Source organism: Microplitis mediator, chromosome 6, assembly GCF_029852145.1.
Source record: "Microplitis mediator isolate UGA2020A chromosome 6, iyMicMedi2.1, whole genome shotgun sequence".
NCBI lineage: Eukaryota > Metazoa > Arthropoda > Insecta > Hymenoptera > Braconidae > Microplitis > Microplitis mediator.
Window position 1 is genome coordinate 21,734,967 of NC_079974.1, and position 27,947 is coordinate 21,762,913.

The 27,947-nt window shown below is 29.1% G+C and overlaps 1 protein-coding gene and 1 long non-coding RNA gene across 5 annotated transcripts in view; one reads left to right on the top strand and one right to left on the bottom strand.

The window, feature by feature from the left end:
- Positions 1-27,947, top strand: part of LOC130669312 (regulating synaptic membrane exocytosis protein 1) — a 126,300-nt gene that overhangs the window by 92,255 nt on the left and 6,098 nt on the right. For 2 of the 3 annotated variants that reach the window (XM_057472114.1, XM_057472115.1), the window contains exons 12-19: positions 5,758-5,882; positions 11,064-11,176; positions 13,058-13,134; positions 13,351-13,409; positions 21,451-21,620; positions 21,757-21,972; positions 22,182-22,510; positions 22,932-23,111. In XM_057472114.1, the coding sequence (XP_057328097.1) occupies positions 5,758-5,882; positions 11,064-11,176; positions 13,058-13,134; positions 13,351-13,409; positions 21,451-21,620; positions 21,757-21,972; positions 22,182-22,510; positions 22,932-23,111 (1,269 nt within the window). Of the gene's footprint in view, positions 1-5,757; positions 5,883-11,063; positions 11,177-13,057; positions 13,135-13,350; positions 13,410-21,450; positions 21,621-21,756; positions 21,973-22,181; positions 22,511-22,931; positions 23,112-27,827; positions 27,939-27,947 lie in introns of all 3 variants that reach the window. The other variant, XR_008990155.1, reaches the window with a different exon arrangement.
- On the bottom strand, positions 19,334-27,845 carry LOC130669315 (uncharacterized). Of its 2 annotated transcripts, XR_008990157.1 has the most exons (4): positions 27,718-27,845; positions 22,911-23,083; positions 20,619-20,891; positions 19,334-19,907 (listed from the first exon to the last, which is right to left on the bottom strand). It is a non-coding gene; the product is annotated as an uncharacterized LOC130669315 (long non-coding RNA). The 2 variants fall into 2 exon arrangements; XR_008990156.1 differs by having other exon boundaries at positions 19,334-20,891.

A 27,947-nucleotide genomic window follows, 5' to 3' on the forward strand; every position in this document is an offset into this window, starting at 1 on the left:
GCCCTTATCTCTTGAGTAATTTAACTAATTAGTTCAATACTTAATAGAACTTTGTCTTTTTAAAATTAAAGGGAATAAACTAATCAGAGTTTTCAATTTAAGTATTTTTATAACACAATTAAATTCGCATTCAAAGAAATTTTTTAATTACAAAGATTACTTGGATTTAAAGTTCAAGTTAATTACTTTTTCTTTTAATTTAAATTCATAATACAGACAACCAGACAGCTGGAAAAATTATATCTTGAGTAAAAAATTTTTTTCATTCATTTTATTAATTATAAAGTAATTTTTTTTTTTCGAAAATTAATGACTGTTGTTTGCTTGAGTTTTATAATTTTTTTTTTTCAATGAAGCAACAAAATATTGATAAAAAAAATAGTTTAAAAATAACTTTTTTACGGGCTATTGTGTAATAAAAAGAAAAAAATATAAAAAAAAAAATTATTTTTAATTCTTAGTGATAAATTTTATTGCTTTAGAAATGAAGCATAGGAAAAAAAAGATTTTTATTTTATAGTTTAAAAAAAAAAATAAAAAAAAAGTAGATGAGGTAAAAGACTTAGTACCCGACTACTTCATGTATTTGCATATCTATACTTGGTAAAATTCAGTAAATATAGATTTATAAATATATGAGTGATCGGGTACTGGGTCTCTTATCTGAAATAATAATAAATTTTATTTTTACATAAAAAGAAATAATTTATACTTGCAAAATTCTAAAGAAATGACTAAAGAAAAAAAATTGCACGGAGAGAAAAAAAATTCTCATTTATAATCTAGACGATTGGAGTGAACTATGTACCTGAAGATTGGAACGTTTTCGCGCAACAAAAAAAAAATTGGACCGTAAAAAATCGACTAGATGACTAGATTTCTGAAATGTTTCGAATATAGATGCTAGAAAATCTTAGGTCACCCCTAACCTCGGGAACTATCCTTTAAGCAGTCGAATTACAAAAAATTTTTTCATTTTCGTTGCGCGAAGAACGTTCTGACCTTCAGATACATCGTGAACTTGCAAAAAAAAATATTGAGTGCCTTGGTTGGCTGCTGTTCTCAGTCAAAATTTGAAAAACAAAAAAAAAATTCGGTTGATCATTGATTAATTTGTTTAATAACTAAAATTTTTTCGTGTGCTGAAACGTAAATATTTACAGGACTATAAATACAGAACCGGAAGTTATTTAAAGCAAAAAATATTGATATCGTAACCCTGAATAAATAAAAATTGAGACTTAATAAATTTGAAATTGTTGGAATTAATGTCATCAACTAAAATCGATTTATCTAGAAAATTATTTATGTCAGTTAAAATGTATTCCCGAGCAAGTGCAATTGACGTAAAAGATTTATTCGAGATTATTGAATTATGCAATAAGGTTAAATGTGCTTTTAACATTTAAATTCAAATGTAACATATACTTTTAAAAAGTATTCATCGCATTATAAGTAAAATAACTGTTACTGTGAATAATAAAATATATTTTAACTCGATTTTATTTTTCGACAATTTTACCAACATCTGCTATCATAGTTTTAAGTTTTACATAAATTCATATTTTCTTCATCGTATATCCGAGTATTTAATATTGTAAAACATGCAGATAACTTTACATACTTCAGTTAAATTTCATGTGTATTCTTAAAGTTTAACTATTTCGTAAACTTTTACATCTTTATACTCCATTTTAATTTTACGCATACATAAAAAAGTTTTATACTCAACAAACATTTTTTTTCTTTATCTCAAGATAAATTTAAGTTCACTAGTTTCTAAAAATAGTCAAGTTTTTTTTACATTCTTGCAAATTATCGTTTTTTTGCTCAATTTTTTGTTTTTTTTATGAAACTTTATTTTTTTTATTTCATAAATTTAATTAAATCAATTGAAGAAGTACAGAAGTCATAAATAAAAAAAAGTAATCACATGTTGATTAAATTTTCTTTAATTAACTTTTTTAATAACCAATAATACAATACATTGGATTAACACTTTTTTTTTTTTTTTTTTTTTTTATACTATTTTCTGGATACAAAAGTATCATAAACAAGGAGGTTACCATTACTTACAAATAAATACTGAAACACATGAATAAATACAATTTCCTGCTTGCTACACAGAAAAAACAGATATCTTGAGTCAAGAAAATATTTTTGAAGACAAACGTTTTTGGGATTCAAGTCAAGATTTTCTTGAGCCAAGAGAATTCGTCTTGGTTGGAGAAGATTTCTACTTTATCTGAGAAAATTTAGGTCTCCAAAAAAATTTTCTTGAATCAAGAATATTTACCTTCAGTCGAGAATTTTTTTTTTTGTGTGTACAGACTCGCAAAAACTTTAAGAATCGAGTAACAAAAATATACGTGTGTTCAGTAAACTGCCACAATGGCTCCCCGGATTAGCAATTTAATGCAAGAGTTATGCATATTCTCCATAAGAGTACAGACATTTATAGTCTTCATCCTTTAAATTGGTTTTACCGCACTCTACAGTGTACGCTACGGACTGCGGAAATTTGCAGCATTCACTTAAGTCATTGCACTGTCCAAAAACGGTAACATAATTAATAGTTGTTTAGTTGTTTTTTGATTCATTTAATAATACTGATGTTACATACCGGCTCATTTTGTTTCTTACATTGCGGGTCATGGCTACAACATTCACTTGTAATGCTCATGACAAATCCAATAGTCAAAACCAATAAAATTTTTATTGACATCTTTTTTTTTTTTTTTTTTCGACAATATTTTGCTAAAAAAATATTTAGTGCTTTTGAATGCTTACATACTTATATATTTCTATGATCAGAAATGTAAAAGAAAAATTATTATACTTAATTTTGAAACATTGAATTACTAATTTTGATTTTTTATTAAAATTTCAAAAATTTATTCAGAATTTTTCAAATTTATGTGATATCAATTTTTTTTTTTACTTACTAACTAATGCTGTGTCTGAGCACTTGAGCTTCAATAACTAAACTTTTTTTTGACTGATGTTCCACGATTATTAGTCGTAAAAATAAAAAATAAAAAAAAAGTAATTGATAACAAGTAAATCGACGTCATCAATAAAACCCAATTATTTTCAAAACAATGAATTATAAAGTAAATCGGTCAGTTCTTTTTTATCATAAAAATAAAAACTTAATCAGTAACACATTTTGCCTGAGGGATCCACATACTAGCTCTTTGCCCCTCCCCTCTGTTTATATCTTCATGACTTTAATTATCTGCTCACTGCAGTCATTATATAACATTAGAATTTTAATTAATAAATCTTATAAAATTGAGTCATTAATATCTCGTCGGCTTAATGGTTTTAATTGATCTACAAAATGACATCGCGATTTTTGGCATCGGGTCTTCTATTTGTCCAAACTTTAGATATAAAAATATATTATTTTTAACAAATTTATTTGATAATAAAAATAAATTCAGTATGACACGTTTTCGTCGACAGCTGCGGTTGTAAAATCGGCTATAATCTCGCCTCAACGGCCGAACTTGCAACCACACACGTGCACGTACACATAAAATCGCAGCTGAGAGTTGTAACGTGCGACTGTTAAAATTAGTGTACGTTATAAATTTATTCCCCTGATATTGTACGTGCTCAAGAGCATATTTGCCGGATATAGAAATTGCAAATCGATTTATCCAATTAAGAGTCAAGAAAATCAACATTAAAATTCTCCATTTTTTACTTTGGTCAGTATTCATGTTTTTTACGCCTGATTTTCAGCAAAGTCCTCATTTTTTTCCCATCACTCGATGATTAAATTAGTCATAATTCCAGTATAATCTAAAAATTATTATTATTATTATCGCACAAAAAAAAAATTTCTTGGCGTAAAAAATATTTTGCATTATAAAATTGAAGACAAAAATTTTTCTAGGACTAGAAAAAATTCCTTGGCTTTAACCCGTACGAAAAAAGTATGTATTTGTATATATCCGGGCAAATCTTAACATATGTCACATATATGAGACATATATTTAATTTTGCTCGGATACCCAGAGAGGAAAGTACTACGGGCCCAGACTTGGCCCAACTTTGTAGAACCTTGGGCCAGGCTTGTAAGCCAGTCTTGGCCCAGCCTTGGTAGAAGCCTGGAATGATAATCTCGGGCCAAGCCTGGTTACTAGACCTGACCCATGCTTGGTTACCAGACCTGGCCCATGCTTGGTTGCCAGACCTGGCCCAGGCTTCCAGGAAACGAATAAATTTAATATTAAAAAATTTATTATTATTAACCTCGTAGAATTCATGATCATTAACGTTTTAACTATCTAAGGGATGTAAATGATGTGAAAAAAACTCGGTGGAAATTCTGCTGGGCTCTGGGCGCGAACTGCCGTCCTTCTGATTACTGGGTCCGAACGGTAGCTACTGGACGAACCTACTAACGTTGAACTGGTACATTTATATGATCTACTTATATAAACCATAGGTATATCCAAACTTGGGTAATCCTACCTTGGCCCAAGTCTGGGTTGCCATTGGATGGCCAAGGCTAAGTTACCCAGTCCTGGCCCAAGCCTGGGCCAATATAGGTGTGCCAAAGCTAGGTTCCCCAGTGCTGGGCCAAGTAGGGACCCGTTGTTCAACTTTGGCAGCTCCTGTATATATATATATATATATATATATATATATATATATATATATATATATATGTACTTTTTTCGTACGGGTACAATTTTTTTCTCGCCTTAAAAAATTTTTTCTTGCTCTAAGAAAATTTTTCTCGCCCACGAAATTTTTTTTTTTCAATTTATACAGCAAAAAATTTCTCGATTTGAGTAAAAATTTTGTTGGTAAAATTATCTTCTTCTTCATAATAATAATTTTTTTTTTACAGAATATTCTTTGAAGTACTAATATAAGTAGTATATTATTTTTAATGAGGCTGATAATAATTTGAGTATGCAGTGAATAAAGTAAAGATAAAAAGAGACTGAGATAGAGAGAAAAAGATAAAAAGTGAAGTAAATTGCGGTAGTTACAATCAGAGACATAATGTACGAGAATATGCTAGCGACAGGTTTGCGGTTCACCTCTGGAGTGGTTTTGTGCGCCTGTTATCTCAACTATTGTGCATCAGCTTCTAGAGCTGTCTTTACTGACATAACCACTCTCTATATTCACTTGGCTTCTTCAATATATACACATATAGATATATATCTCTCCTTCTAGCTCTGCTTCCACTCCAAGACACCTTTTGTTCACTTTAATATTATTTATACATCATTTTATCTATCAGCTATTAATTCAAATATTTTTCTCTCAAAAAACCATAAAATAATATTTTACTGGCAATTAAAAAATGGGTAATTTTTTTTACGGGCGAATAAATAAAACGACTAAATAAATAACGTTAAAAATATTTTTTTATTCAAAAATAAAAAATATTTCAATATGTAATAAAAATGATTTATTACACTCGGAAAAATCCACGGTAACGTGAATAATATCCCGCTATTATTTACAAACATTTCTAATAAAAACAAAAAATATATAAAATATCTGAAAAGTTTTCATGGAATTAAAAAGTACTCTTGACATTTTATCTCCTACTGGATTAACAGGAGCATGAAAAACATGAAAGTGGTTTTAATACCAAAGTGAAACAAAAAAATAATTCTATAGTAATAAAATCCGTGTTGTAAAAATGTATGATTATTAAAGCAAAAAAAAATGTAATTTAAAGTCGAGATGAAGATATTTATTATTTTTTAATTAATGTTTCAGCACGAGGATTCGGTATGCGTCTGGTTGGAGGTAAAAATGGAAGTGACGGGCGTCTGTATGCGTCAATAGTATGGACGGTACCTGGGGGACCGGCAGACAAGGCAGGCCTTCAGAAAGGTGATAAGGTATGACAATATTCTGTCTATTCTACTTGCACAATTATACGTTCCTATTTATCGTACTTCTATATGTGTATCAACGAATACACGCTCGTATATATTTTATGTATCGACTCAAACATTTACCGAGTGTTTAATTAATATATCGACAGCGAGATAACTGACATTTTCTCATTAAACTTATCATGATATTTATTGATTAACATTATTAATAACATGTAAGTTAACAATGAACCTGGATTACTTTGAATGTTTACTCTGAATATTTTGGTGGTATCGGAAAATTTTTTTAGTTTTATTAACACAGGAAAAAATCTTAACACCGCTACCGGTGGTATTTTAATCATGGGGGTTAAATTTCACACCGGGATAAAGTGAGTTTACTTCGTTTTTTTTTTGTTTCGCGTAATGAAAGAAAAGTTTACGTTCTTTCAATGCGATTTATTTTTTAAAAGTCAAAAGTTCTTTAATTTACACCCGCGCACAACCATTTCGCCTCATTACCTTTCCTTGAAATCTCTCATTAAAAAGGCAGTGTTCAAACAAATTTACAAACGGATATTTAAAAATTTTTCCCGCCATCAAATTCTGCCTATCAAAATTTTCATTATTTTCAATAAATTCCCGAGTCAAAATATTCGACGTAAGTTGAACGTTCTTAACGTTTTAAACGTGAATTGGATGTTTTTAACGTTTTGAAAATTGAACGATTTTTTTTTATTTGGTTCGTAAAAAATTGGTAATTTCATGAGTTATAATTTTAGTTTAATGATAACATTAATTAATTTATTTCAATATTTGTAATCACAATTTTCATAACCTTGATATCATAATATATGAAAGGACATAATGGTGTTAAAGATAGAAGTATGAGACTGAAAAAAATTTTTTTTCAGAATACGAATTTTTTATTCAAGAGCCAAAAAGGCGGACGACAAATTTTAGGGAATTGACGTGATTATAATCCAGGAGTACAAAATCGATGAAAAAAATTTTTTGGAATGCTTATGTTTTCTTATTCTGCCCTGTCATGACGAAACGACGTATCTCAAAAATTATAGTTTCGAGAAAATAGCGCTTAAAGTTTTAACAGAATTTGAAAACAACTTAACAGAAAAATTAATTTCTGTTATGACAAAACGGTGTAACTCGAGATACGTTTTTTTGTATCGTAAGAAACTAATGCTTATTTTGATAAATAGATGAAATTGTTATGACAAAACGCTGTAATTTCCAATGCAAAAAATATACGTTTTCTTTTCATTTCTTTTATACGCACTTTTGATCAACATTATTGGCATAATTAATTAAATTAGTAAAATTTTGATGATGCCCTATTATTAAGTGACACTAAATAAACCTTTTTAGCTTTGTTACGACAAAACAGTGTATCTCGAGATACGTAGTTTTGTCATAACAGGGCAGTATTGTAAGTCTAAATAGGTTTTAGTCATGTTTTCGATTTATGATGCTCCAATCTACGTTTTGAATAAGTTAAAAGCTGTCAAATTGAGTTTTTAATGTCCAAAACGTTCAATTTACGTTCAAAACGTTGAAAACGTTCAATTTCCGTCTAATAATTTGACTCAGGTTCGGATTTTATTTAAATGCGCATCCACTCCGGTCCGAAGTTTTAATGATAAAATAAACTCTCCTTAGTCGCATTAGATGTTAAAATAAAATTTCTAAAAAAATGTATACTACAGTAATTGAGTAAAAAATTCCTCAGAGACAAAAATGCGGAGAGTAAAAAAAAAATTTACAAATAAAACAGAACAAAGTAAATGGCATTTTCTTGTTCTTACATTTGCATATTCATGTTTATATTTTTATATCTTATGCAGATGTCCAATGAAATTGTCATTACTGTGTATACACCGCGTTTTATATATTTCATACATGCATATATATTTATATAGTAAATAAATATATGTAAGCGCGTCTTATACTCTACCCAAGAGGATATCCTAGCTATCGTATCAGCGTAACATCTTACTCCGATATTACGAGCAAAACGTCTGCACCAATAACGCAAATGCGAACAAATAACCAGACGTACTTTTAGTTGAAACTAAATTTTTTATTCCGAGCTTACGCGAAAGTAAACGATTGGTTTTGAAGTTAAAAAAACGTAAAGTAATTAGGGAAAATGTCGAGCGAGGGATTACCCATGTAAATATTATTTCTGATAATAATGAAAGTAACGGAGTTAAATAGGTTTTTTTATCGAATGCCGTCGGTTAGGAACCACTGTGTGCTGTATTACTTTCTCTAATTGCCAGGAACATTGCCCGCGGCTGTTGTTAATAGAGAAAGGTTCGCCTCTACCGTAATTAATTGCACGAAACTCCCAGAACGTCGTGTTATCGAACGCCCTCGGGCCTTTTACCTTCTACTCGTTCTCGCCCTCGAGTTATGTCGATGTTTGTTACGTCATGCAATATTATATTAAGTTCCTCCGTTTATTTTATCTCTCTCTCTCCCTCTCTCTTACTATTTCTCTTTATCTTACTCCTACTTTGTGGGAATAACGACCGCAGCCGCACCAATAATCAACTCCGTGACACTCTATTTCGTTAGACATCTTCAATATTTTTTTTTCTAGATAAATTTATTCATTAATTGGTTTTGTTTTTGCGTAAAATAAAAATTTTTCAATTATCTGAACTTGAAAAATTTTTTTTTAGTAAATAAAAAATTTTTAATTTATTTTACGAAAACTTAATAAAAGTTTTTAAGTTTAAAAATAAAAAAAAATGTCATTTTTATATAAAACTTTAAAAATCCCAAGAAATGATAAAAAATTGGTTGCTATAAAACGACAATTTTAAATAATCTCTTGAGGAAAAATGAAAAATAAAGTTCTTAGAAAAGCGAAACTGAGATAAAATATATAAAAAAATATTTGCCGAGTACGCAGGTTTTTTTTTCGAGTATCGGAAAATTTAAAAAAAAAAAAAGTCCACTTTACAACTCAATGAGTTTAGTAAAACATATCGGATTTATAGTCTTAAGAAAAATCCTCCTTAGAGGTTCCGGAAATATTTTATAGTATAACCGCGCTCTGCGTCGAGTCTCGATTCTCAAGTCTCAAGTCTCGATACCACTATTTATTATGCACTTTATACATATGTAGTACAGACGTACATCAGATGGCTGGATGTAGGTCGACTTGCAATGTCTGAACTGTTTACACGGTTATATATCGTCACCTCACACCTGTATCTGTGTAGAGGAACATGATATAGCGCTAAAAGTAAACTTAATTTATTAAATGCTTATCATGTTTCATTTTATTTATTTTTCCATCTAACACTTTTTTTATCAGCCGACATTAAAACCCGGACAATTAATTTTACTTTTTACTAGGATACTTTTTTTTATTTTGTGCTGCACCCAGAACATTTGTTTGCAAGTTCGGAGTTTTTCTCTTCCTACCTACGGAAATGCGATAAACGATAACCTTATAAATATTCCGTCTCATTAATTCCGTTTACAGAAGCTTTAAATCATTCTTAAACAGCTGGAATGATTAATTTGGCGGGTCCCCAACTTGATTGTAATACCTATAGCCTGAAATCGGTCATTTTTTTCGAAATAGAGGCTCCAAAGGGTAAAATAGCATAGAGTAGGCATGTAGCTGCACGCGGCGGGTCTCCAACTTGATCGAAATGCATTTACTCTATTCGATTTCTACACTTCGATACTTTTCAAAAATACCTATAGCCCAAAGTTGGTCATTTTTCTTTTAATTTTTTCAAAATGAAGGCTCCAAAGGGTGAAATAGCATAGAGTTGGCATGTAGCTGCACGCGGCGGGTTTCCAACTTGATCGTAATGCATTTGCTCTATTCGATTTCTGGGATTCTATTTTTTTTTAAATACCTATAGCCCGAAATTGGTAATTTCTTTCAAAATCGAGGCTCTAAAGGACAAAATAGTATAGAGTAAGTATGTAGCTGCACGCGGCGGGTCTTCAACTTGATCTTAATGCATCTACTCCTATATCTACACTTCGATACTTTTCAAAAATACCTATAGCCCAAAATTGGTCACTTTTCTTCTACTTTTTTCAAAACGAAGACTCCAAAGGGCGAAATAGCATAGAGTCGGCAAGTAGCTGCACGCGGCGGGTCTCCAACTTGATTTTAATGCATCTGCTCTATTAGATTCCTGGGATTCTCTCTTTTTTTAAATACCTATAGCCTGAAATTACCCGAAATCGGTAATTTTTCTTCAAAACGAAGGTTCTAAGAGTCGAAATAAAAACTTGACAAATTCATTTTGATCTCTCAAGATCATTACTTAGTCTCCATTTGCCAAATGTCATATTTTTATTTACTATTTACAAGTATCTACTATATTTTTTAAAATTTCATAAAAATAAATTGGTTGTAAAAAAAATTTTGAAATAACCAAGTATGTTTGCTATGCACTTATCTAGTGTACCATCGTACGTGAACATAACAATATAAGTATGTCCACAAGTGAGTGTATAAAGAAATATATAAAAAATAATGAATATATCCTACGATAGCATAATTTGTCAAGAATAACTTTTTTTAAGGACACATTGAATAGAATTGTCATATTAAATCCGATTATATTTAATGATATTATATGACATGACATATTACATTTTTATTTCATAAAATATCTATTATATTTATATTTTCATATACATGTGTGCTGCGGGCGTGTTTGAAGTTGGAAAAAAACATAATATAAAATAATTCGTGAATTATTTGGAGCTTTTATAAGTGTCTCAGAGACAAATGTATCTCGTCAAAGTATATTCTTAAACCTTTGAGATATAACTGCGCGTCAAAGCAAACGCGTAGAAGACTATTTGTAAGGATTTACTGAAAATAAGAGATCGAAGTTATCGTGAACGTTTATTTTCGCGGATTTATAAAATCCTAGAGGATTATTTTAGATGATTAAAGTGATTTTTAAAAGTATCATAACAATAAAAAAAATTGAATGACTTTTTTTTAGCTCTGATTCATCGGTCTTATTTTTATTTTATTTAGCAGAATAGTTTTTAAAAAGTAGTATCGGAAAAATGTCAGACGTTACTCTAGATTGATGAAAATTGACTTGTCATCATCGTCAGTGAAATTGCTGACATTTAACAAGAATGTGTATATATATATATATATAATTATATTTTACGGTGCAATTCCAGGTACTAGAGTGGTCAGGAGTGTCTCTCATCGATCGTAACTTTGAGGATGTGGCACAAATAATTGAACGCTCTAGTGATGTTGCTGAACTTGTTGTTGAGCATGTAGGAGATATGTAAGTATTAATAACGTTATATTTATATAACTTTCTTAACAAGCTTAATTATACATTACGACCACTATTTCGTTATCGACAAATTAATTTACAAAGCAGATAATAATCATGTAAAATGGAACAAAATTTTTTATTTCATTCAAATTCAGTTTATTTATATTTTTATTCATCGTAGATATCAATTAAATTTTTTTTGAGTGATTGATTTTGACCTAGAAAATGAAGAAATAATTATTGACAGGTTAAACTTTTTTTTTTTTAAATTAATTCGAGATGATTTATCGTGAAATTAATTGCAAAGTGATGGAAACTTGTTATCAAATTTTGAATCACGTAAGCGCATAATTTGACAAAGTATGAAGGATCAAAGTTCGCAAGTGAGATATCCGGGTATAAATGATTGGCGAAAATTATTTGAATTAGGCAGAAGTTAAAACGGATAGTGCCGAGGGTCAAAGGGATAAAATGGATTTCTCTAGTCAGTAAAGCCTAGAGAAAAGGTCAGGTAGTTAGGACCAAGATATATATGGCCAATAAAATATAAAAGGTGTTCAGTAGATCAGGAAAATACACTCGAGAAAACCAACTACTGAGAACATAATACTGAGAACATTATAACTCCAGTAAATAGATTTCATGACTTCTCATGTATTAGATAAAATATCTCTGCTTAATTTTGCAGTTGCGTAGATTAATTATTCATAAATTTTAGTATGTACCCCTTTCAAAAAAAGGCAGCCCAAGAATTTTTTAAAATCATTCAACATGATCATGCATGCCGATTTTTTCCCAGGAATGGCGCGAAAATATTAAAATTTGAAAACTAAAATAAATTTTTTTTACTCTTCGCCACAAAAATTAGAAATTGTAAAAAAAAGAAATCATTGATTTCAGTTTAATTTAAAAAAAAGTTTGGAAAATCCAAAAGTGCACACCTCGAACGCTCATGTTACAATGAAATATATAAATTATTAATTTTTATTTTTAATTACAAAATTTTTTAATAAATATCTAGAAAGAAATTCGTCGTTTTTTCTTTTTAATTTAGTTAATTCTATGATAGTTGGTAATAAAAAAAATTATTTGATGGTAAAGTAGAACCTTATGATATCAGCAAAGTTCGATGATAAAAAAAAAATTCCCGATAAAATAAAAAAATGGCTGCAGTGTGTGTTTGTTTACATGGAATAGTGCCGGTTTTAACAGAAATGATTTATTAAAAAAAAAAACGAGAGGGTCTACAGTAGTGATTTTCGAAAAGAACCTTCTTTGCATAATTCTGAAGACAGTGAAAAAAAAATAAAGTCATTTTGTCAAGCCGTTCACGAAATATCCGTGCCACAGACTTTTTTTGGACTACAGACTAACTGACGTCCACGATACATATTTTTTATTGAACTTTTTTTTATTATAATACGTATCGGACAACTTAATGAAAATATCAGTCTTATTAATTAGTGTTTCCTCTTCAGGTTAATGTGCTTTTTATAACGTGTGAGTGTGACATAAACATAATATATACAGTTTAATGAGGAAAAGTCAAGTGACCTTGACAGGTCCGTTATAAAGCACAACCTCGCCGCTTCGCTTTCGAGGCGTGCAATAAAAAAAAACTATTTTCAAAACTTCAATATTTTCGCGCCATTGCATATTTAGCAAGATCGAGAGTCAAAAAATTTCCAAATGCTCCCTAAGTATACAATTAAAAATTTTTGAGACACAGCCTGACCGAAATTTTGAAAAATGAATTCTTCATCTCAGTCAAAGTATGCAATATTTTTTTTACCCGTAAAAAATGAATCTGATTGTCTCAGTATAGATATTTATATATATGTATGTATACTAGACAATATAAACTCAAAATTAAATTAAATTGTTTAGGGGCATTGATTCGCTGGACGAACCGGGTATGCCGCCGCCATCATCTAAAACATCAGGAAACTTAGGTCTTCAGTTAGGTAAGTTCAAAATCGATAGTCCTTCAAATTAGTCCTCTAAACTATTACTACATCTAAACTACAACAATGTAATTAATATACGAAAACGTACAAGTGGCCGTACACAAACCACCGGGCATCACGATATAAGTATACAAATATACACTGACATTAAAACAGCAATGAAACAACCCACAGACAATTAATATAAATAAAGTTAAATGGTTGGTTTTCCAGACTCGGAAACGGATAAATCGCCTTCGTCACCGACCCGCAGGAAACTGCCAAAGACGCCGGTATAACGAGTTGATAAATTGAGTCTACAAAATGTGACCTTTGTCTATTTATTTTTCGTTTTATAAACACTTCTGTCTCCTCATTTGTCTCTTCATCTTTCAACAATTCTCAACACACTTTATTATACTTAACTTATTCATTTATTTTATCATTTGCTGTTTCTTTTTTTTTTATTATCTTCCGCCGTTTACTTTATTTACTTATAATTTAATACTCAAGTCGAACTTAAAAATATATAAAGTTATTGACTAGATAAAGTTAATCAACAGTTAGACGGGCTGATAGAGCCTCAGTAAATTTATTATTATTATTGTTATTATTATTATTATTATTGTTTTGTATATAGTTTTATTAGTGTATTTAATTATTACAACTATTACTATCACTAGAACTATTACTATCAATGTATACGATGTACCAAAATATGACAGGGATACAAAGTTTTATTACAAGTGGATTTCAATCTCTATCACTATTTCCAATATTTTGTGCCAATAATATAACTGTCATTTCAAAATGAGTGACATATTTTTTTTTTTGGTAAACTTGCGTTTTTTTTACACGCACAGACGTGACGAGTCACGTTACAAAGACGACTGTAATTTGTAAATATTTATAAATAATGCACGTCCATAATTAATTATTAATTTATAAATATGTGTATATATATATTTATATATTAGATTGTCATTTTGCAATTTTTTTTTTCGCTTACGGTTACAAATTATGAAGAGAAAAAAAAAGTTTTTGGAACAGCTCTCAATTATGATTTTTGAACCGCTCATAATTTTTTGATTTTTTCAAAATACAGAAATTTGGACGTTCAAAAAAAAATGAAAATTTAAGAGGCTAAAAAAAATTGACAAAAATTTTAACGCGACTGCGCAAAATTATTTATTGCAAATAAAAAATAAAATTTTGGCAAATATTCAAAAATTTTTAATTTTTCAAAATTTGTATCAAAGGCAGTAACGAAAATAATTTTTTTTTGAGTGATCACTTAATAATTTTGGAATCTGAGCATTAAGAAAAAAGTTGCATCATAACATTCATATAAATATATACAAATATATATATTTAATAAATTAATTATTATAAAAATTATTGGATAATTAAAATCTGATAAATTTTCTTATACTATCTCTTTACTTGCCACCATATCTTGATATATAAATATATATGTTAGCACTTGTCGTCTTAAAAGCACAATAATGATTAAAATTATTATTTAATTATTTTATTTTTTCACTACTGTGATACTAAAAAATTGGCATCGAAATATAAAAAAGAAAAACTATTAAAATATATAAAAAAAATATAATGAATAAAATTGTTTAGTGGATAATTTTTTGAAAAGTCTATATATATAAATATATAAATATATAAGATATTACATAATGTGAGTGAACGGTCGGAAGATGAGACACATGATGCTTACGTACAATCAACAGTAGTTAAATAACACCGCACGTGGAAATGTTCTTACGTCAATGCGGTTAACAAAGGGCAAAAAATAAATAATAATAATAATAATAATAATGAATATAATAATAAAATTATAGTAGAAGTGGGGGTATCTAAGATAATAAAGACGAGGCAAAAAATAAATATAACGGTGCTAAATATACTCGAGCTTTGACAATTTATCGTCTCTTCCTAATTAAATCTAAATAAACATAATATACATTTTAAAATATATCAATATATATATATTAAAGATAAAAGTATTTAACTAAAAATTTTTAATGTCTTTTACAAACTTTTATCTATATCTCTGACTTTTTAATCTAATCAAAAAGAGTTTTTAATAAATAGTTAAATTTTAACGAATTTTAAACAGAATTATCAATTTTTATGGACGATAAATTTAAATTCACACCTCAAATTTTCATGGTGTCATTTAAATATTTATTCTATTTTATATTTTTTATTGCAATATAAGAAGGAAGATAAGTTTGGGGGTAAATCAGGTCTTTGGAACATTTTCCAAAAATTACACTACGGAGTAAATGGATTATGAGGCAAATTGGGCCATTTTTAATTTTTGCTTAAACAAGAAAATGACAATAAGTTTAATTTCATTTTTAGTTAGAAATTTTGTTTATATATTTTTTAAAATAGGACATAAATTTGAAGGAAAAAAAATTTTTTTGGCCCTGATATTTTTTTAAAATTAAAAATTCTTCAATGTCCATTTTACCCCAGTTCTTTTTCTTTAATTACTCATATTAATATGAAATTATTACCCAAAGCCCAATTTGTTTTCCCCCTTAAATTTACAAGAAAATAAATTTCCCCAAAATTTTGACTTTACCGCAAATTTTCTTATGAAAAATTTCCAAAATAATTTGAACCTTTGAAAAATTAAAATCCACCATAAAAATTTAATTTCATATTTTCCCACTTAAACAAAATCAAAAAATCAGGTACTAAAATTAAAGCAGCGCAATATCCACCCTCTTTAATTTTCCAAAAATGCACACCATGCAATCTGGGGTGTGAACTTTTTTAAATACATAACTGAATAGTCTTTACCAGATGAAGGTTTAAATTAGTAAAGCTAGTCTAAAATAAAATGTAATTAAAAAAAAAAAAGAAAAAGAGTAACGAACTAAAATCTATTTTAAAAAATGTAATTTACAAAAACTATAACTCCCTATAATTGAACCGAACGGCAGTTCCAATACTCTAAAACATTTAATTTAATTGTTACCCACAAAACTTTCAACGACCACGATCGTTAAAACCGGGGTGTGTATAATTAAGTTAAATAAAATTAACACTCACACGCGATCACTTGTTCCCACTATAGCATTTAATTATCAGCTGAGCTCTCAGAAATCTGTCAGATTTTACAGTAACGTACGTTATTGAGAGTTTTTAAATATTTCAAAATAATCTTAAATCTTTATATTTATCTACTGATTTCTACCTTGCCTATGAAAAATAAATTCACTAATAATAATAATAATAATAATAACAATAATAATAATAATAAATAATAATAATAACAATCAATTTAAAACGTAGATTAGTTCATAATACATTTAATTATTCAGCCGCTTTCGAGTTAAATAAATAATAGGCCGTAGTAAATCGAAAATTTCATATCATTAAAACTTAACTAGGCATTATAGTGTTTCATTTTATTTATTAAATAAATAAAAATATTTTTTTATCATTACTTATATATAATTTAATGAATTGAATATAAAGTCCTCTCGCTCCAATAAAATTACTGCTAATTGATATATTTTTTTTTATTTTATGGTCGTTAATTTTTATAAATGTGTCAGTTGGGGCGAGTTGCGTTTATTAAATATGACGTTATCCCATATCAATATAACCCTCTAAGCAACAAATAAAAATATATATAGAAATAATTGACTCTGAAAAAATTGATCTCAAAAAAATATGTAATTTTTAACTTTTATTTGAATTATTATTTTTTATAGACTATATTTGATAATATAGTTTGGAGTCTGAGACTGTCCGTTTTTGACGGCATTCCATTGCTAATAAACGATAAATGACAGCCAAATTTACGTCCCAATGGAAATCCGTTGACTTATAATTATTATATTTAATTACCGTAGTTTAATCTTCTTAAAACAAATGGATTATAGATATATTGTAAAAAATATGTTGAATTACAATAAATAAATGGGTCATGTCTTGATTTAGATCTCGGCTGATTTTATTGTAATTTAACTTTTAATTATAAACAGAAAATCTTTAAAAAATAATTAATTAATTAATTAAAACGAGATTAATTGATTTTATGTATAAAACTGAATGTATGTTGAATAAACGAGATATATATAGAGAAAATTTATAAAATTGAATTTTAAAAAATATTAAAATTTATATTACAGTCCACAGTTCACTCTATCATTTATTTCAAAATTATTTTTTTTGGTTTTATCAAAACTCTTAAGTTCTCAAATTTTCATTCCCTTTGATGGAACTTTTTTTTGTGTACCCGTTGAATTGTGTCTACTCTTGTCATTACATTTTTATTTTTATTATTATTATTATTATTATTATGTTTATAATTATGATTATACTCTACGTCTTATAAATGTTTTTTTCCATCTCCACGTTAATTCATGGTCATTTCTGTGTCCCGTGTAAGAAAAGTTAACATTACTGAAAATAAAACCGCTGACGAATGACGAAAATGTAAGTTATGGCTATGATAACAACAACAAACAAAAGTTTAGCATAACTCGCCCTCACGCTACTCTCTCCCAACTGGCACGAATATCTAGTATTCTTAGAACATTTTATTTATTATTATTATTATCATTATTAATTTTAATTTTCTTATCTGATTATGATTAGTTTGTAAATATAGTTTTTGAATCCTCCGAATGCCTCGCAGCAAGTCACCGTATAAATTTAAATATTTCATTAAGTACTTTGATGATCGACAAAAAAATCGTATCTCAGTTTCACTTTATGGACAAAATTTATCAATAATTTGAATTTTTTTGGGAAAATTGACAATTAGCCATTTTTCAAAAAATGAAATTTTAAAATAATTCTTTGAAATTGATGAGGATTACAGAAATCGTCATATGTTTTCCGTTAATAATTAATAATTGGGAAGTCCGATTCTAATAAGCAGGGTACGGAAGTTTGTGCTCAACAATAAGAACAAAAGAAAAAAAAATTCGCGCAAATTTCTCAAAGAAAAAAAATTTCTAAAAGATACATTCAAATGTCGAGTGTCATTAAAGCCGTCGAAATTAAGGTTGTGAAAAAATATGTCAATAAGACAATCAGCAAGACGATTAACTTATTGCTCGTTGTCTTACTGGCAATCTTGCTGCTTGTCTTGCTGGTGATCTTGTTAATTATCTTGCTGATTGTCTTATTGATATATTTTTTTCACAACCTCAAATTTAATATTCTTTTATGGCATTCGATATTTGAGTATATCTTTTAATTTAATTCACATGAATTAGCTCGCGATCGTAATTTTGATATAGAGAAATTTGAACGAATTCTTTTCTTTTATTCTTATTGTTCCCTGATTGAGAAACCTAATTTGAAATCATTCAAACACGATCCGAAACAATTCAAAGTTGGCAAAATTGACTATAGATATACACTTTAGCATGGATTGAATCATTCCAAATGAGATTTCTGAATCAGGGTTAAGCACAAACTTCTGTACTCTGCTAATAAGTGACTGCATCTCTAATTTTGCTGTCACTGAGAATTTGAAATTTTTTACTCTAATTCACACAGTTCACACTTTGAAATATATGTGTGGATAAATAGTGGATACATAAACTCGTTTTAGAAAAAAAGAAGACATTTTGAAAGTGACGATTTCCCATACAATTTTTTTTCTCAACTAAAACGGCAGCTTATCGAAATTTGACTGTAATATCAAAATTTGGTAAAATTCCTCAGTGACGCTGTGAAGGCTGATTACTAATGAATTTAAATAAATTTTATATTTATAATTTATTAGATTTTTTGTAGAATTGAATTTGTTGAAAATTACTGGCACGCGCATGCGCACGCAGTTGATAGCTACTAGTTCGAGATAAGGCTAATATATTTTTTTTATATAAAATTTGAAAGAAGGCGAATTTGACATCCAATAGAAAATTAGTCTTTAATTTTTGACTTAGGGTTAAACAAAAAAATTGTATATCTTCAAAGTACTAAAATAATTATATCAAAAGTGGGTCGGTCGAAACAAGTAGACAATGCAAATGAGATTGTTCAAATTAAAATATTTATTATGAATAAAAAATATATATATATTAATAATGACAAATAAAAATGTATTTCTATAAATATACTCTTAGTCTTAGTCTAAGAATATTTTCCCGAGTATTTCATGAATAAACAAATATTTAAAAACATAAAAAAAAATAAAACATGAATAATAATACGAGGGAAAATGAAGACTGAGGTGTAAAATTGAATATCAGTTTGTTTTAAATTGAATCAGGACATCCCGGGTAAAAACATTTGGCCGAAACCATAGAATTTTATCAGAAGAGATCGAAAATTGACCGATGAATTGAGTCAGCCTATTAGCGATTGTTTTTAGGCCTAATTATCGACCATTTTTCAGCATTATGTTCACTACCTGGACCTTTTTTCAGCCGAGAAAAGAATTTTATTTTAGCTTGAAATGTTTTTACCCGGGATGTATCTCGCGATTCTTGATCTATTTGTATTTCTTCTATTCGCCTACATGTATATAAAAAATTTATATATATATTTATACGTATAAATAAATTTAGCTGTATATATATATATATTCTCTTCGGATATATCTCCCAACTGTACTATAACAGTATAACCTTATTCGGTGATGTTGCTTGGCCCTTACAAGTAGTGATACCATCAAGAATGCGAAATTTGCTCGTGAGCTCGCTGCCGCTCTATACTACTCGTTGCTCTCTATACTACTGGAAATCCCGGGTAAACGAGAAGGCGTACCACGATTTATGGTGTCTCAACACACCCTGGAGAGCCAGAAAATGAAAATGGACGTGAAACATATGGAGGGAGGAGTTCAATGTGGCGAAGAAAAAAAAGAATGGGCTCTTGGGGGTGAAAAGGGATAAATTTTACTAAAAATAATTATAATTAATTTTTTATAAATACCATAAATATGACTCTCATGTAGGATATTTTTTTCAAACTCTGTTCAAAATTATTCAGCATACATTTTTTTTTCAACTCTACAGCCCTTGAAATTTTTTAAATATTTTCAGTTTAAAAATCGAAATTTTGATCCTACATAAAAAAGTTCAAAGATAAATTTTTGAAAAATTTAATGAACTACAAAAAATGTCTTAGTAAAAAAATAAATAAATTCAAAATTTCAAAAATTTCAGGCATTTTTATAAAATAAAAAAAAATTTTATACTTTTTGAAACTTCATAATTATATATTCTGCAAAAGTATAATATATATGATTGATATTTTTAGATGGTAAAAATAATCACATAAATTAATTTTGTCTCTTTACTGGCAATACTCAAAAACTCTAAGCGACTTTTCAAAATTCAACTCAAAGGCTCGTAACTTTTTTTTCAGTATGTAGTACACGATTTTGAACGGAGTAAAAAAAAATATGTTTCAAAGTAACACACGGTGTATAAAGTATGTAAGTCATACGTTTTTTAGAGCCCACTCTTTTTTTTCTCCATCTCTCTGCCTTATCGTTTCACCTGGTCCGGTCACGTTTAAAAGTGACAAATAATTTTTAGCTTAACTTTCACGTGCGCTTTGCATGTCAAATGCATCCTCTTTCATGTTAACTTTTTTGAATTTTCTTTTGAGTTTAAACTTTATTTTTCGTTACCTTCTATTTTTTTTACTTTTGTAAAAATGCAGTCTCATGCTCAGCCAGTCCTCCTTCGTATTCTGTGCAAAACCTTCATGTAAATTTAACCAGCTCATCCGCATGACTCATTAAAAATAAAAATTTTTTTTTTCTTTTTCTGAAACAAACATTTTTTTTTTTTGTTAATAATAAATTATAAGCCAGTTACGGGCTATGAGATTTTCTCATTTCTACATGACAACAATTTTTATTAACAAAAAAAAAATTTTAACGTTTTCCAAAAAAATTTTATCAATAAATTTACACAGAAAAGAAGAATTTCTTGGGGCAAGAAAAATTTTGCATTATCAAATGAAAACGAAAATTTTCATAGGAGTAAAAATTTTTTCTTGCCCCAAAAATTTTTCTCTTGACTCAAGGAAATTTTTTCTCGCCCCAAGAAAATTTTCGTTTTCAATTCATAATGCGAAAAATTTCTTAGGACAAGTAAAAATTTTCTTGACGTGAGTAAAATTTTTTTGCGCCAAGAAATCCTTTTTTTCTGTGTAATAATCAATTAGCCAATTACTGACTAAAATTTTTCTTTCAAAATAAAACCAAAAATTTTTTAGCCATAAATATTTTTTTTATTTTTCCAATAAAACCATCAGCTCATTAGACGATAGAAAAAAATCGCGCGTCAAAATTTTCAAAATAATAAACCGTGAAATTTTTAGGAACAACTTGCTAAAGAGAGACAAGTGAGCGGACGTGTACAGATTCACGTGTGGTACGAAGCCGATAGGAAAGAGCTGGTGGTGTCAGTTTTGGCAGCTGACGAGCTCTGCGTCCGAGACGATGGTTCGCCACCGGAAGCCTTTGCCAAGCTGGTGCTCATGCCGACCTGGTAATTAAATGCTAACATAATTATGATAAAACAATAGGTCGTAATTAAATTAAATTAAAATGTAAAATAAATATATATATATATACATATATACATACATATACATATTTATGTATACATTGTTTGTTTGTCGTAGTGGTGATCAAAGTTCTCTACAAACAGACGTGACTGGTCCAACGCAAAATCCAATTTGGAACGCAAATCTGACGTTTACTGGCATCGCTGGTGAGAAGCTAATGGACAAAACGATCGATGTAACCCTCTGGGATTGTCATCCTGATGGTGATAATATTTTCCTCGGGGAATGTTCTATAGACTTGCAGAATGCGTTTGAGACTGATCGTGAAGCCTGGTTAGTATTTATTATTTTTTATTTGAATTTTAAGTTCAGTTTTGTTAGGGAATCTTTTATTTGGATTTCTGATTGAAGATAAATAACTCGACGAGGTGGAAAAGCGAATAAAGAAATCACGTTTTTTTATTTTCGTTATTGACTTTTCTATTTTAAATTACTCGTGATATATTTGGGCATATATGTATGTATGTTGGTGTGTTGGATAGGTATCGATTGGAAGACCCGAGGGGGATCCGTTCAGGAAAATCGCCTTACGCTTCACCGCGTGGCTCTCTGTCAATGGAGATAGCGCAGAGGCTGCTCAGACGGGAGTTGAGGGAACGTAGTTATAGCGAAGACACTCAAAGCGATAGCGGAAGTCCGGAACCGTATTTCCTTCATCCAGATCACGCTTGGCAGGCAAACTCACGCCGCGGTTCGTCCCAATCTGAACAATTAGAAGTTGAACCTTATGAACTTAGTAAGGATTACAGCAGATCGCTTCCCGGAAGTAGACGGAGCAGCTTTCAAAGTCAAGGCGGCACTGACAGCAAACGTAAGTTTCAATTACTCTGATAACTTTTATTTACTTTGCTTTGAAATATATATTTTTAACTTCCCGTTATGGAAATTTAAAATTTAAAAAAAAAGTTATTGATTGCGGTCCGATTTTCAAAATTTGAATTTTCATCAGATCTGACGTTTTGAGGTAAAGGAAAAAAATTTTGTCCTCAAATTTGAACCCTGAGTCTAGAATATAATTCAAATTTAGTCATTCGTTGCTTTAAATTAAATTTCTGGCTAAACTATCAGAGTTACTCCAAAAATGCACATGAACAATTTTGTAGAGAATTAAATTTCCTATAAAAAAGCTCTGATAATATTTCTACGTCAGCCCCTTAGTTTCCGCGTAAAATAAAAATTAAACAAAAACCAGAATTTAAATAATTAAATACCTGAGTTTTGAATGAATTCAGGCGGCAGCATAGTGGATACAGAAATGCCAAGTGTTTATTACAACCGTGATCGCCGACGCAGTTCCGTGGCAAGGTCAGCCCGCGATCCAGAAGAAGTGTTGAGATCCTTGAAAAAAGCTGCTGCCAAGGGCGAGCTCGGGAGAACAATGAGCCTATCGAGTGACAAAAGACGCGGAAGCCGTGAGTAATTTCACTACAAATGCTCATGAATCCCAAAAAAGACCATTCACATTTTTTTCTTTATCTCCATTTCATCTTTATTTTTATTATTATCATTATTATTATAATAATTATTATTATTATTATTGCTACTATAACTACAATACACATTTTTCACCATTTTTCCCACACTATTTATATTTTTAAAAATTATTCACCTCACTCACACTGTCAAAAAAATTGCGGAGTGAACGCGGATTAAATTCGGAGTGAATGCAGAGCAGATACACGCAGAGAAATTTTTAGTAAAAATTACCCAAAAAATATGATACTGTGAGAACATGTGGAAAATTACTAAATTTTTTCCATGCACATTGTAAAATATACTACTCGATAGCATGTAAATGAAGTGCAATTTTTAGTAACAACAATAAAAATTTAGTTACTGACTAGATGTCCTTACAGTACCAGACTTTATGGGTAATTTTTACTCTAAAATTCTCTGCGTGTACACGCCAAATCTCCACCGTCCATCGTACGGCATTAAATAAATTAATATTTTTGTATACTTAAATATAATCTGAATCGAACTAAAACTTCCCTGACTTTTGGAAATTGATTTTTCGCAGAATCGCCTTCAAGCTGAGATAAAGTTTGAGGGAGACCACGGGAACAGTATACCGGTATTCCCATGACCCGTGTAAAAAAAATTGTTGAAAAAAGGTTAAAAAAATGTTGACTATTCTAAACTTCAAAACGTGACACAAAATGACGAACTTTTTTTAAACGATTTTCAAACTCCTAAAAATGCACAGAAAAAAATACTTTACTTTATTCTAAAAATTAACATTTTTCAGTGCAAAATACGTTCAGAAAAAACGAATTTCGAACTATTTCTGAACTTTTTTTCGTTTTATCATATCTTAATAATATTAGGAAATTTATTGATTTTTCCCTTGAATTTTAAAAAGTTTACAAAACGTTCAAAAAAATTTTCGTCGTGTCAAGTTTGGAAGTTAAGAATAGTCAACACTTTTTTAACTATTTTTTTTACACGGGGTATTCATTTATTTAAGGCCTTTGGAGTGAAATTTATACGAATTTAAATAAAATCCAGATCACTCCGAAATCACTCTACTGAAAAAAAACTCCCTCTTTACTCCGTATGTGATTTTTTTACTCCAGAACTCCGAGCGACCGATTAAATTCGTCTTTAAATAAAATCCATAATCACTCCCGATTTTTTGCAGTGCACTTTAGTCATTAATTAATAATTTAATTACTTAAATATTTTATTATCAAACAAAATGCACAATACATTTATTAATTTTACTATATAATATTTTAATCAATCAATATTCATTGTCTTAAATCAATTTCATAATAATAATAATAATAATAATAATAACAATGATAATAATAATAGTCATGGTCGTATATATGTGTATCCAATCATCATTTATCTGGTGTGTGCGGTGTTCACCTGCATCATAGCATCATAATTAAAGTGCATTCATGTTGATAGATGCTAAGTCAAACGTCAATTCCCCATAGTCATGCGTAATCAAACCCTCCTCGATTAACATTATACATAGATACATATATGTATGTGTATATGTATGTATTAATGTATGGATATGCTTGCATATTGCTTAACATCTAACACCCTTGAACCTTTTCCCAAACTGATACATTGTATACCTGTCACATGCTACATGTTACAGATCAACTAAACTACCCGTCACTTAGATCTTAAACTATTTCCAAATAGGAATTTTTATCGGACAAAGTGACGGTAGTTTGTGTGAGCAAAGTGTGTGTGTGTCATTCATGTTTTTATTTATATATTTTTTTTATAATAGAGCATTGTGATTTTAATCTTATTTCTTATCCATGTTTTCAAATTATTTTTACAATATTATATACATATCTATGCATCTCTTTCATTATTTTTGTATAAAAAATACTGCCGATGCTTAATCAAAGTGCTTCGACCGAGCGATTTTATTTAAAACTCTATTTTTACACTTGATATTTTATTTGTATGAAAGAATGTTTTACTAGAGGAAAATTGGTCAGTGATTTTTTGAATTTTTATAAAAAATCAAATTTTGATATTAAACATTTTTTTTCTACTTGGACTTTTATGCAAAATTTTTATGCTAAAAATAATTTAGTTTTTGATCAAAATTTTTTTTCAAATTTTGTATTTACTTTATATTAATAGATATATTTAAATCTATATAAATTTTGGATAAACAATTTTTTTAAAATCAAATTTTTGAACTTTTTGCATTTGAATGTCAATAGTTCTCGATTATTTAATTTTTTGAAATTTTTTTAAATAAACCGCCAAAAATTTAAAAATTCGCCCTTTTAGCTCAAGTATAAAAAGATCTCAATCAAAAAGTGAGATTGACTCTAGTCAAATATAATTTTGGTGTTACGTCTCCAAAAATCTAAATTATCTATCCCTCAAAATTTACCCGCCAAATTTAAAACCAAAATAATTCAAAAAAAGCAAACTACAACCCATGTAATAAAATTATTGTTCGTAATGAATTTAGATATAAATTTCATCTCGAAACTCAAATCGTGACACAAATATGACTTTCATCATGAATTTGTATAAAGAACTTTAATCGCGTCAAAATTATGACTCAGTAAAATTTAAATCCAAGTGATCTGAAGTTCATTCACTAACTGATTTACGTAAATCAAGGACTTGATAGAAGAAGTTTATTGGTAATTTCTGAATCGATAAATTTGACAAAAGGTTTAATTCAGTAAAAATTCAGTCAAGTTTCTATCGAAGTCATCCCCAGTCCAATTCAAAAACATAATAAATTGATTTTATAATTGCTACCGATTTACTAGACGAAAAGTTGGAGTAAATTCATGATAAAAGTCATATTTGTGTCACGATCTGAATTTCGCCATGAAATTCAGATCTAAATTCATTATGAACGAAATTTTTTTTCACACGGGAATTTATCAAATTCTTTACTAAAAGTTACAGTAAAAACATTCTTTCATCCAAACACTTGGTTAATTAAACAACCGACAATGACTGAAAACAATTTTTCAAAATCTCACATTACAACATCAGATAAACTAAATAAATTAACTTGTACATATATTAATAACTATTAAACTTTTAATAATGTGAATAAACTCTCGACATATTTTTCTTTATAACAAAGTTCAAAACTACATAATGGAATATCATCTATTGTCCAGGTTTGAAGTCATGTTCAATTTCCTCTTATATATTATCTTCTTCATCATAATTATACAATATATTTATATACACACACACATACACACATTATATATAAATATATATATATATCACTATTAAACGTCTAGATGTCAGACTAATCCACTATATAACCCACTCGTTTTATCTCAACATTACTGCAATACGCGCACGCTTAATTCATACATGCAGTGTCTTAAACCTCTGGATAAAATTATCGTTGCTCATAATAAACTGAACAATCCTCGCTACATATAAAAAAAAAAAAAAAAATAATTAAACACCGGTACTGGCGATAGTAATCTCCCCTATACTATTAATGAAACATATTAATCATTGAAATGTGCTAAAGCTCTGCTATAACAATTATCATTATTGTTATTATAATTGTTTTACTATGTCGTTATTCATCGTGTCCATTACACTCTACGTCTATATCTATGCAGTCGTCCATAATGGATATATGTTTATAACTACCATTTAATGTCTCGTTGTCTATGCATTTAAAGCACGATATAAAATGATAGTTTGCCGTTGGATATTTCACTTTCATTTTGTTGTTCGAGCCGAGGATATTAAATATTTTTTACCCCAGCATTTTTTTTTAACGGCTGGTTTTAAACTTTTTTCAAATTATTCATTTTTGAATTTAGTTTCTTTAGTAAATATTTTTTTATTAGGAAAAGAGGCTGGGGTAAAATGGGTCACAAAATTATTTGAAGGCTGTACAGAAGAGTAATGATATGGGGCAATTTGGTCTATGATAAATTTCTTTTTAAAAAAAATAAAAATCATAAATCAGCTGTGAAATTTTTTTACAGCGGTCCATTTTGCCCCACACTTGAAATTTTTCTCTATAATCGAGTCTTAATAACAAAAATAATAGAGTACTAAAAAAAATAACTCAAATTTAAAAAAACTCAAATTTTTATTGGCCCATTTTGCCCCACGACCTCTAATTTATTTTTACAAAAAAAAAAAACTAATTCAACGACATTCTATCATTAAAATCGCTTTGTTTCTGTCCGTCTCACTAAAAAAAAAATATATATACATATATCTATATATATATATTTTTTTGTTTTGTTAATAAAAAAAAAATCATTAAATTCAATTGAATCAATATTTATTTTTCTTGCTGCCCGCCGACGAACGCGGTGCAAAAACAATAAAAAAAAAACGAACAAACATGTCACCACTCGCTCGGTCGAACCTCCGATCTGAATGATACGAAAAAAAAAAATCGACTGACGCAACCGATACTGCATCTCACTAAAAATCACCATAAAAATAATGAATAAAAAACCATGAACATGAGTCTGAATCTTAATTTAAAAACTGAAATAAACCATAACAATGATCACGAACCTTACTACCACATCACCAACCACCAACCTATGTTCGATTACCGGGCCGCACTTGATCGGGGCCCGGCCATACAACCAGAGTGCGTAGTCCCAACAGTTACTGTGTGGCAGTGCGAGCCTGTGTCTCCGAGGACCGGTAAATCGGCCTCCTTCTCACTACCGCACTCCACACCGCCCCGATAATAAACGCAAGGCATTGTCGTCCAACGACTTACGACACCGGTAAGACCA